Source organism: Silene latifolia, chromosome 3, assembly GCF_048544455.1.
Source record: "Silene latifolia isolate original U9 population chromosome 3, ASM4854445v1, whole genome shotgun sequence".
Classification (NCBI taxonomy): Eukaryota; Viridiplantae; Streptophyta; class Magnoliopsida; order Caryophyllales; family Caryophyllaceae; genus Silene; species Silene latifolia.
The window spans coordinates 29,342,545-29,354,491 of record NC_133528.1 but is presented as its reverse complement, the minus strand read 5'-3'; the positions used below and the strand labels follow the sequence as shown (position 1 = coordinate 29,354,491).

Below are 11,947 nucleotides of genomic sequence, written 5' to 3'. Positions count from 1 at the left end.
CCAACCAGGACACTGGATTTTTTGATGATTTTATCTTCATCTATCCTCATAGCTTTGAGGACGTCAAGCATCACTAAGTTGATTGACCTGCCCCTGTCTATCAGTATTCTTGATACCTTAGTTGTGCCAATTTGCATGGTAATTACCAAGCTATCATGGTGTAGGTCTGATATTCCCTGCAAGTCTGAGTCATCAAAAGTAATAGCAGGTAATGATTTAGATCTAAGAGGAGGTTGAAGTTTAGACTCCCTGGATATTCTTTTGGCAGCCGAGCTGGTTAGGCCGCAAATTTCTGATCCTTCATTTATGAACTTGACTTCAGAGATGGGGGGAGGAGGAGGAGGATCTCTGCCGTTCCCTGAATCTCTCTTGTTTTGTCCTTCATCTTTATTCTTTGGCTACTGAGTTAAGTCTTTCAGATAACCTTTCTTTAGGAGGTATGCCACTTGTTTCCTGAGTTGGATGCATTCTTCTGTGGTGTGCCCGATGTCCTGGTGGAAGTCACACCATCTCGTTGGATCTTTTCTAGGGTTGTCGGATTTTTTGGGCCATATGACCGTATCTCCCAAGCTTTCTAGACGTTTGATTAATCTTGCAGTATTTATAGAGAAGTTATATTCAGGAATAGTAGGTAGGCTAGAAAGGTTACCTTTGTGTTCTTGTGCCATATTGACTTCAGATCGTTCAGGCCTGGAATAGGGTGTTGATCTGGGGTTGCCTCCTTTCTGGTAGGAGCTTTTCCTGTTAGTGTGTCCATAGCCTTGCTTTCCTCCGGACGAGTTTGTTCTGAAGTTGAGATCTTCCTCCAATCTAACATGTTCTAAGGCGATGGATTGAACTGTGGCAAAGGTTGGGCAGGCTTTTTTGGTTAAGTCTGCATAGATGTCACCGCAAGCAGACTCCTTGCACAAGGCTTCTACCGCTGTCTCTTCGTCACACCTGGGAATGGCTACCTTCTCTTTGACAAATCTTGCCAGGAATTCTTTAAGAGATTCTTCAGGAAGTTGATTTATCCTGAACAGGTTACTGGGTCTCTTGGCCATGTCTCTGCTGCTTGCAAATTGTTGATTGAAGGTATTGACCAATTCTGCAAAATTCTTGATACATCCATTTGGGAGATTGATGAACCATTGTTGTAATACCCGCCCTTTTAGGGACCCTTTGACTATCATTGACCGACCTTGGGAGCGGAAGTAGTCTTAGGAAAGCAGGCCAAAACCTGTTTGAGCTGCGTGTTAAGAGTGGTACTCGATAGAGTAGAGGCTACTCGATCGAGTAGCTAGGATACTCGATCGAGTAGGGGGCCACTCGATCGAGTAGGTTGGGTACTCGATCGAGTGCCGGGTTTTCAGCGAGGGTTTTATATCGCGTTTTGTTAAATCCGCAAATCACTTCCGCCACTTTCCTCCTATCCTTCAGTCGCCCCTTTCCCTTCCCTTCACCTCAAAACCTCCATGGAAGCCTTTTTGAAGATCTTTGAACCTTGGGAGGGCGTCACTGGTGTCGGGTAGCGATCTTTTGCGGATTTTCTCCCTAATAGGTATGTCACAATCATCATCCGTGCCTTTGTCTCTATAGTTAGGGTTTGCTTGTTAGTAATAGATATTTGTATGGTGGTTATAGGCTTTGCTTGGTCACTGGATGTGTTATCTGTCGGCATGGATTGGTTGCGGTTGCTTAAAGGTAGGTTCGCCTACTCAGTTTCTGTAGATGGTCTAGTGTGTCGGTCGTTGTGGTAGTATTGTGGTTGTTTGATACAGTAATTGTGTGTCTTGTGATTGTGGTTGTGATGGCTGTTGATGGTTCTCGAGATGCGTTCTCGGCTGAGTGGGGTCACTTGCGGGAGTGACTTCACGCCCTAGTTTCGCCCTTCGTGGAACCCGCCACGGAAGGGGATGTGCACATTAATGGGACAGGGTTATCGCTCGGTATGATGAGCGGGGCTTAGGTGGGAACGGCTGCGGTCTCCCACTGGCAGGGCTGGTCCAGTGGACAGTCAGTGACAGGTTTGGTTGGATTATTGTGACTGCGGTTGGGTCTGGTATCATTGGTTGTATTGTTGATTGTAGTTGCCATTGTCTTGTCTTGTCTCAGGACTGACCTTGTTTGTTTGTTATGTGTCTGCCGTGATCCCTTATGGTGAGCAGTCGGTCTTAGCAGGTGTTGATATTGTGGATAGCTGGAGTCCGGGCAGGGATGAGTCTTCACGAGATATGATGGTCATAGCGAGTAGTCTTTGAGTTGTACCTTGTATTGTATTTTGGTTTGAATCACTTGTAATATAGCTTAATAGTTCTTTTATTGATGTTTGATAACCACTTTCCTCGGGTAACCGAGATGGTAACGCCCTTATATGCTAAGGAAGGCCTGGTTAAGGCTCCTCTGGATATGGGGGTGTTACAATTGTAATGCTGCTCCGGTAAGGGTTGTACCAAAGCCTTTACACATGCAGACCTGCCTGAGTTCACTGGGTATTGAGGCGGCTAACATCTTCTGTTTGAATATGGCAACGTGATTTTGTGAATCAGAGGTCTCATCATAAGTTCTCATGGATGGGACGGTAAATTTCTTGGGGAGATCAATTTTTGCAATTTCATCTGCAAAGAGTGAATCAGCGAAGCTGACAACTTCTACTTCAGCCACAGGGTCTGGTACTCCAGGTATATTTTCTATTTTGTTGTGGAGTTTTTGAATTTCCTGAAGCATAGCCATCATTATTGCTGCTTCAGTTTTGTTTGTTTCATCATTTGGGATGATTTGGGTGCCGGATGAGGTATCCTTCTCCGGATTTCCAAAATTGGAAAAGTCAATATTTTTGATAATGGATGAGAATGGGGTTCCTGGTTCGAATCTGGTCTTAGAGCCAGAAGCCTGATTTTCCAATTTCTTTTTCAGGTTAGACTCAGATTCCTTCGCCTCATTTGATTTCACTTCTTTGGGCTGCCTTTTCTTGAATTGTTTCCAACTCTTTAATCTTAGCCAAGGCAGCCGCCAATTGTTGTTCTGGGGTGAGTTCTACCATTTTTGTATGTGAATATTAAATGAAGAATGGCAAAAGGAATTTTTTGATTAATGAACTAGATGCCCCACGGTGGGCGCCAATTGTTTTACAGGATTCTCACTGAAAGGATCCGGCCTGATTATTGAGTAATTAGGGTATCTAGTTCAATAAGTTTAGAATAATAATAGAAGTAAATAACAAGGAAGAATTAAGTATAAGGAATATTGTTTGTATTACTTTGATAAGCTGAGTACAAATTTGTGTATATAACTGAATATTCAGGGAATAATGAGAGATAAATTATAAATTATTCATGAATAAATCTGTCCCCTCTACAATTATTTGATCATGCTATTTATAGATCCTCAGATGTTAACGTTGTAATCTCAACGTTCTTCTTAATTGTCGGAGTTGTTACCTGATTAATAGGGCACATTTCCTATTAATCTGGTTGACTCGTTCTTCCTTAACTAATCTTTGGCTTTTCTCCTTTTACACGTCTAGATTCATGGGAATAAGGTAGTCTTGTAGTTAGACTTGGTCTTCCTTGAGAATAGGATGTGAGCATTTATCTTTATATAACCGTCTTGTTGCTCTTCAACTTGATCCAGCCTGCTTAAGTATCCTGCCAGGCTATTCTGCACTTACCATCAGGCTTTTCTTCTAGGATTTAGTAGCTTTCTTATCTTGTGGTTCCCTTTGTCTGCCAAATAGTAGTTAGATCTGTCCGGTCCTCGGTTGCCTCATTCAGCCTAATAGGACCAGGCTAAATTACAGTCAGACCAGGCTAATTTGGGCCTAACAACTGCCATGCCCCACACCTTTGCAAATAGTACAGATAATTGGCTTCCATTCATATTCTATCCTTATCCATACCTCCTCCCCTTTCTCATCCAGGAACACCAGCTTTTCAGGGAACTCCTGTCCTACTTCCACTTCAATCATGAGCCTGGCATAGCCAATCCTAGTTCTATCTAAGGTAGCCCCATCACAGCTCAAGAATTTGCCAAGCAATGATGCTAGCTTCTCAAGGCAGGTCTTTCCTCAGAATTTAAGTGCCAGGCCACACATACGTATCCATATTGGAACTTTCTGCACTCTTTCCTTAGTAAGACTTCCATTTTCAGTCCAAGGTTTGACGACAAGAGGTTTGTTATCAAACATAGGGAACCCTTGTTGCAAAACCAAAGACTGACATTCAAGTGTGGGAAATCTTACAAGAAAGACACCATTGGGTAATGAGCAATTTTATCATACTTATATTTCCCCCATAAAGGACTAACAAAGCCATTAATGAGTTCCCAAGGTGGATTCCCTCCTAACACATAACAGACGACTGCCGATTTCCAGTACTCTATCTCAGGTTGCACATCCTCAGGGGTAAGTTGAAGCATTGATGATTTATGGGGATCAGAAGAAGGAGTTTTCTTACCTCTCACCTCTGTCCAGCCTTCCTCAGCAGCCTCCTCAACCTCCGAATCAGTAGCCGCATCTTCAACAATTACCTCCATGTTAAGAGTCGGAATCCCAACAATCTCACTCATCTCACGCGTAGTTTTAGCATTCTCTGATTGTGGGATCCCCTCAACCCTAGACGAAGATTCCGCGACATCCTTATCAATACTAGGTGATGATTCTACAATAACAGTATCAACCCTAGCCGGTGATTCAGTAGTAGCCATATCAAAACCAAGGTTAGAACAATTACTAAAAGAAAGACGAAGTTTTTCTCGCGATTTTATTTGACGTTTTTTTTGGGATTTTTTTGTAATAGCCTTCCTTGCCATAGTGCAAGATCAGAACCTTAGATTCCTAGAGAGAAGGCAGAGCTTTCTCTCTCTAACCCCATAATACTCGTTTTTAATGTATAAGATTTACTTGATTACTAATAATTATAATTTTTTTTTACAAAATCTACTTTAAACAAGAGTGATTTAAGATATTATCGTATGTAATTAAATATGACATGTGGATTATGGTAAATAGTTTGGCTTGCCTTTTAATTAGATTTATAGACTATAGATTTTTTATTTAGATTATAGAGTTATAGATTTTTCTAAGTATTATGAAGTCTAATATAGACATAAATATGGTGTGAGGAGAAATGGAATGTGAAAGGTTTGCTTTATTATTATTATTATTATTATTATTATTATTATTATTATTATTATTATTATTATTATTATTATTCTTTTTTTTACACAATCTACTTTTCATGAGAATGTTTTAGAAATTATCTTCCGAAATTAAAATATGACATGCAGAATAGTAATGGTAGATAGCATCGCTTGCTTTTTAATTATCTTATGGAATTAAAGTTAAATAAATAGGTAGATTAATAACCAAATTTATGAGAGGAAAATAAAGAGTTTATATTAGTTTTTTAGTGATTGCAACTACTATTTTTTTTTAATGTTTTTGGTACTTATAAGCATGTGACAATTTTGGAGATAATTAACTTTTTAATATATAGTTTTACCTTTTTATAATATTGTATAAAAATAAATAATTAAGTAATTAATATAGCTGAATTAGTATTAACCTCTATAAAAATGTCATGTGAAATAAAATTAAATGTTTTAAGTAGCCTTTTAATTATATTGTATAGATAGATTTTACCTCAGTTTCGTGCCTTTTGTATTTCTTCCCTCTTCAGATTACCCACGTGATGCTTTGTCTTATCTGCATTCACATACATTTCACGATGCTTTAAAATTCATATACAAATTATAATGACCAAAAGGTAAAACATCAACATGGCAAAAACTTCACAAACGAATCAACATTGTCACATGTAAATCATTGAAATTAAACCAAATGGAAAACATGAATTTAAATATAAATTAAAGGATTTATAAAACTAATAACATAACAAATTAAAATATACTTTATTGGACATAATAACAACAATACTCAATAATAATACTCAATATACTCTCTATAATCAAATAAATAAATTAAACAATAAAATATAATCTACAACTTAGAAACTCATGGGCAAATGAGCAATAGATTTTAAATAAATGTTGTGAATATTAACTATCATGGGTATTATAGGTTTTATAGCCATCACACAACCATACACTCCCATATTTTAATTTTATTTTTAATTTATTTTGTGGTATAATTAAATTAGATAAATGATTACCGAGCAACTCAAGAGGTGAATTAAAGGGGAAAATGTTAATGAAAATTATGGGTATTAAGTAGTATAAAGAAATCTAATCAATTTATAACATATTATATTACAAAAATTAATTAGATAGGAAGAAATTTTAATTAATTTTGTGGGTGTTAAGAATTATGAAGAGTTTTAATCAATTTATCATAATGTTTAATTAAAAAAATGAATTAAATAGGAAAAAGTGTTAATAAAAATGGTAGGTGCATGTTAAGTAATATGAAAAGTTTTAATTTATTAACATGTTTTATTACCAAACTTTTAATTAATATGTCAATTTTAATTATAAATTATGACATTTATTAACATGTTTTTATTACAAAAGTTCAATTAAAATGTCAATATCTATAAATATTATTAAAAGGCTAGACATTAAACGCCACGTAGACAAATGTGACATAGCAATAATTAATTGTGACGTGACAAAATATAGTCCACGTGGAAATACTAGCATAGTAGTACACATGAAAAAAAATTATCAATTCCACATGTAAAAGTTACTCTCATAATTAATAGTAAAAAAACTAAATTTAGATAATTTTAATTTCATAGGATAATTTTTAAATCACTCTCATGTAAAGTGGATTTAATAATAATAATAATAATAATAATAATAATCTATAAATATAATTAAAAAGTAAGCTAAACTATCAACCATCAACTATATGTCTTATTTTAATTTTATAAGATAATTTTTAAACCACTCTCATGCAAACCTTTTACATTACATTTCTCCTTGCTCCATATTTATGTATGTAAAATCAATAACTCTATAATCTAAATACAAAATCTATATATCTAACTTAAAGGCATGCTAAATTACCTATCATAATCTACATGTCATATCTATACAATAATATAAATAGGCTACCTTGAGCATATGTATAAGACATGCGATAGCGTAGAATCACTAAGAAAAATTCATTTGATAATGTGTGACTAATTAATAATATTCATTCATAAAATTAAGATAGAATACTTATTATCACGTTTATGACCCCTTATTCATCTCTAACTCTTCATTTTCTCTTTAGCTCTTCCTTTTCCTTTTTGATGATTTTTTTCTCCCCCTAAAATTTAACTCCGTATTTGATGCTAAGTTAATATAAGTAAAGTATTTAAAATAAGCACTTTTATTTTTTACCCTCTTTTTCTAAGCTTTTGGCATTTTCATATGTTATTGAAACTTTCCATTACATATAATTTTTATTAATCATTTACATTTCTGAAAAAAATAAAGTTATATCATACATAAGATTTGTGTTTTATTTGGTATTGTTTAAATAACTTTTATTGATGTCAATTTGTATTTCTGACCTTGATTTATTTTTGCAAATGGAATGGTACAATTTTCTTATTATTGCAAAGTTGGATTGTGCAGTTAATTACGTTATACATAAGGTATGTTCTACGAGTTTTGTTTGTGTAATTTATATAAGCTTATTGTAAAATGCACAGTTTTTTTTGTAATTTATCCACTAATATCGCTTTGTGGTAGATTTATTTTATACTATCTTTATGTAAACCCTCTTACAAGATTAATTGAATTATCGTTAAATGTATGTTTGTTTCTTATTCCATTTTTGTAGGTGATGCTTCCTTTGTCTTCTTATAATATTAACAAAGTGTGTTAAAAAAACTACATGGGAAATGTGTAGACAACAGAAGGATTTAGTTGAACAAAAACTTGATATCTGTCCTTGAACCATGTTCTAATGATATTAAAACTTATTTGGTACGTAATTGTCTCACTTGATATAAAAGCCAAACATTTTTTGTTTTTAATTCGAATTTAGAGAATCTTAGTAAATTGTTTTTTTTTATAACTCTGTTTTTGTAAAAAAAAAAAAAAATACAATATAGTTAAAAGGCTACTTAAAACATCTAATTTTAATTCACATCTCATTTTTATAGTATTGGTTAATATTAACGCTACATCAGACTTATTTATTAAAATTCTTCATAAGATTTACTAATATTTTTTGATGGAAATCATAATACCTATCATGATTTAAATTATAAAAATGAATTAACAATTTACTCTCATCATTTAAATCGTACAATTTATCCATCTAACTCTTCATTAACCATAAAGATAGTAGTTAAAAGGTCTTATATGTAGTAAATAAAAAGTCTAATAATTTGGATTATAAAGTTACTAATAATATTTTTTAGTGGAAACCATAAGATCATATACTAAATTACAAAAATAAATTAAGAATTTACTCTCATTATTAAAATTTAAATCGTAAAATTTATCCATATAATTCCTCATTAGTAATAAAGATAGTAGCTAAAAGGTCTTATATATGGTAAATGAAAAATTCAATATATCTTGGATTATAAAGCTTCACAATTTCTCATATTGTTACTTTTGATTTATTTCAAAACCATCTTAAATATTGTAATTAGCACACTTACGAAAAAGTGAAAAATAAGGTGTATATGTGCATGTGATTCAAATGTTCATAGTCTTCTTAAAGTACTCCATATTTCTATCTTTTAAGATTTTAAAATTTTAAACGTTAAATAAGTTGTATAGTTAGTTTTGTAATTAAGATGATGCTTATTTAATTTTAATTTTAATTTTAATTTTAATGTAACTATCTCAATTTGCAGATTATTGATTGTTAGGAGGCTATTAAAAAGTGGAGATTACATGTTTGGATCTAAATGTGAAAAACGAAAACATATTTTTTACTCTTTTAGTTGGCTTACAAAGTATCACCATTCATCATCGGCGAGATTCTCTATTTTACATGTATATTTTTGATAAAAAGGTAGATTTTGAGGAAAAATTAAATTAATAGTATCCATTTTACTTTCTTAAAAAAACCTATTAGATATGTAACCGCGATCTTGGAGTTCTTTGTTTATCGATCTAACGACGCAACCGTTTTTAGCTTAATTATTTATGACGTACATCATAAATATATAAAAATAACAAATTTGTAAAAAATTTAAACAAACATTTATAGTTATAAAATTAGTTACATTAAATTGTTGACTACAAAATATTCATGAATAATATTAACATGTATTAAATATATGGAAATTAAATTCAAATTAAAACTTCTATCTATATTACTATGATCATGAAAAATAATGTAAAAGAAGTAAATATTTACAAATGTTTGGTTTATAGCTTATTCACGATTAAAAAAATATTTTATATTTTAGTTAAAGATGGACGTCAACAAAAGCAAATAAATGGAACAAATAGAACAAGTCCGCGACTTTCGCGGGTACAAAACTAGTATAATATAAAAAGTCAAGCCTAAATATTAGCTTTCAACATTCACCTTTAAGACTATTAGAGCATGACACATCATCATTATTATTTAAAAAATTTAAAAAAACCATAACATTAAACACTAATTAAATCACAATAAATATTAGTATTTGTTTTTTATTTGTTAAGAAAAATTAAACTTAAAATTAAAGCCATCATATCTCATATTAAATACAAATATAATTCTCACCATAATGATTCAATATAATGCTAACCATTCAATCTACCTTGAATTATTGTTCACAAATAAAAATATAAAAAAATCTATTTTGAATTTTTTTAGGTTGGATTAATTACATAGCTAAACAAAATTGAAGACAATAACAATAATACCAATAATCGTGAGAAAACACAAACAAACGTAACAATATTCGTGGCAAAATATTAATAATCCACGACAAACGTTTAATAAATTGTAGAAAATATATATTGATAATATATTGATAATATATTGACAATATATTATGGTAGTATAAATATAGATTGATAAAAAAAATTCTTAGGAGTTCTTTTTGTCAATAGGGCTCAGTGCTACCACAAATCCGGGATTGTATAACACCACCAACGTGACAATACAGCTAACCCCGTGAATTTCACGGGTAATAGAGCTAGTTGATTATAAATTATGAAATTTTGATGTAAATTTGTAAGGGTTACATAAATTAAATTAATTTGTAGAAAAATGAATTAAATCTATAAAATAAGACAATTACGTGGCAATGAGTTTTGATGCTCGCATTTACGTGGCACTTCCTTCATTTCGTATATGTCGGATTAAACCTTATATTTGAGGTTATTTTAGAACGTTTTATTTTATTTTATATCGGTCGATTTAATGCTGGTCATAAACATTATGGGTAATACTCTGTTTTCACACTGACATCGGCTAATTTTCGGTACGTTGTATGACTTTGGTTTAGCATTGTTGGATCTTAAACTTTTCAGTCTTGTTTATATAAGTATATATCATGTGTTTATGGTTTTAATTTTCTAATATATTGAGTTTTATCGCCTGCTCTGTTTTTTAAGCTATTATGACTAACATGAACGATTATACTTCAGGGTTGTGGCGGATCGGTCCTTCTGGACTCCGTGGATGGAAACCTGCAGAGAAAGATAGCTTTGTGAACAAGCTATTGAGGGACTTTGAAATAGTAGAGGAAGCCAAGGCTTTGTTGGAGGAAATTTGTCCTCTCACTGTATCTTGTGACGACGTTCTTGCTTATGCAGCAAGAGACGCCGCTGCAGTTTTCGGAGGTATTCAATATAACCTCCTAGGCGTTAGACGCGATGGGTTAGTATCTATCTAGGAGGACGTTCTTAATTTTCTTCCGTCACCTAGCTTTAATGTGACAATGCTTGAGAAATTTTTCGTTGTTAAAGGACTGGTGAAAGATGATCTAGTCATACTCTCGGGTGCCCACTCTATTGGGCAAACTCACTGTAGTTTGATCGAAAACCGGATCAGGAATTTCAGCCAAACTTCAATGCAAGATCCTTCCATGGATCCTAACTTTGCGGATGCCCTGAAAACAATTTGCCCCGCCCACGTGGTCAATTCCACCACCAATGCTATTCCATTGGACTTTGGGTCTCCCAATCGCTTGGATGCTGGTTACTACAACTCTGTCCTCAAGCATATGGTTGTATTTGGATCGGACCAAGCCCTCCTAGACAACAACAAAACCCGAGACATGGTAAAACACTACGCTCGTTACGGAGGTGCTTGGAAGAAATACTTTGCAGCCGCAATGATAAGAATGGGAAGTATTGAGGTTTTAGTGGGTGGGGAAGGCCAGATAAGAAAGAATTGCCGCGTTGTTAACAAGGATTGATGGTTATTTAATTTGGGTAAACAGATATTTTAGATTCAAAATGGCGCGCTGTGAAGAGATTGAATTATCAATGAACTTTCTTCTAATTTGTGAATTTCTGCTCTTGTTTGTACTGTGCAAATTATCAATGAGTTCCGTGATCTTGATACTTTTATCCAAGTTGATTTTTGAGTATATTTTAACTGTTCGTTTAATTGATTGTGTTGTTTGTTTGAACATATGGGTGGAAATTGGTGTTTTATGTGTTAATTAAGGCTTTTGATTTTATTTATTTTTGTAATTTAAAGTGGGTTTTTCTGGGTTGAAGTAAGGATTCCAAAGTTCTGTGTTTTGCACAACGGAAGTTGAACAGGAAGTTGTCATTTGTTTTCTTATGAAATAAAATCAATCACTGGCTTGCTCCCCTTGACTAAATGGTATAATGATATATATTTCAAACTTGGGGGCAAGTGTTCAAATCATGACCTATTATGTTTTACCTTTAAGATCCGCCACATTGCTCCGAACCCTTAAACTTATTCTTGAAACAAATGTGTATCTCACTGGGATGTCCGAGCAAAGCAACATCAATTTTTGGAGCATGTTTGTGCCATCATCGTCATTGTGACTATGCTGGGTGATCACTTCCTGAATCACAG

General features: G+C 33.3%; 1 protein-coding gene across 1 annotated transcript; it reads left to right on the top strand.

Moving 5' to 3' along the window:
* Window positions 1–10,508: 10,508 nt before the first annotated feature.
* Window positions 10,509–11,309, top strand: LOC141648888 (peroxidase 5-like). The gene is made up of 2 exons (XM_074457596.1): window positions 10,509–10,731; window positions 10,858–11,309. The coding sequence occupies exons 1-2, from the start codon at window positions 10,509–10,511 to the stop codon at window positions 11,307–11,309; spliced, it is 675 nt and encodes a 224-aa protein (XP_074313697.1).
* The last annotated feature ends 638 nt before the right edge of the window (window positions 11,310–11,947 follow it).

Coding starts and splice junctions, on each gene's coding strand:
- LOC141648888 (XM_074457596.1), top strand. CDS start 10,509: ATGACTAACATGAACGATTATACTTCAGGGTTGTGGCGGATCGGTCCT. Junction 10,732..10,857: donor CGCCGCTGCAGTTTTCGGAG/GTATTCAATATA, acceptor TCGTTGTTAAAG/GACTGGTGAAAGATGATCTA.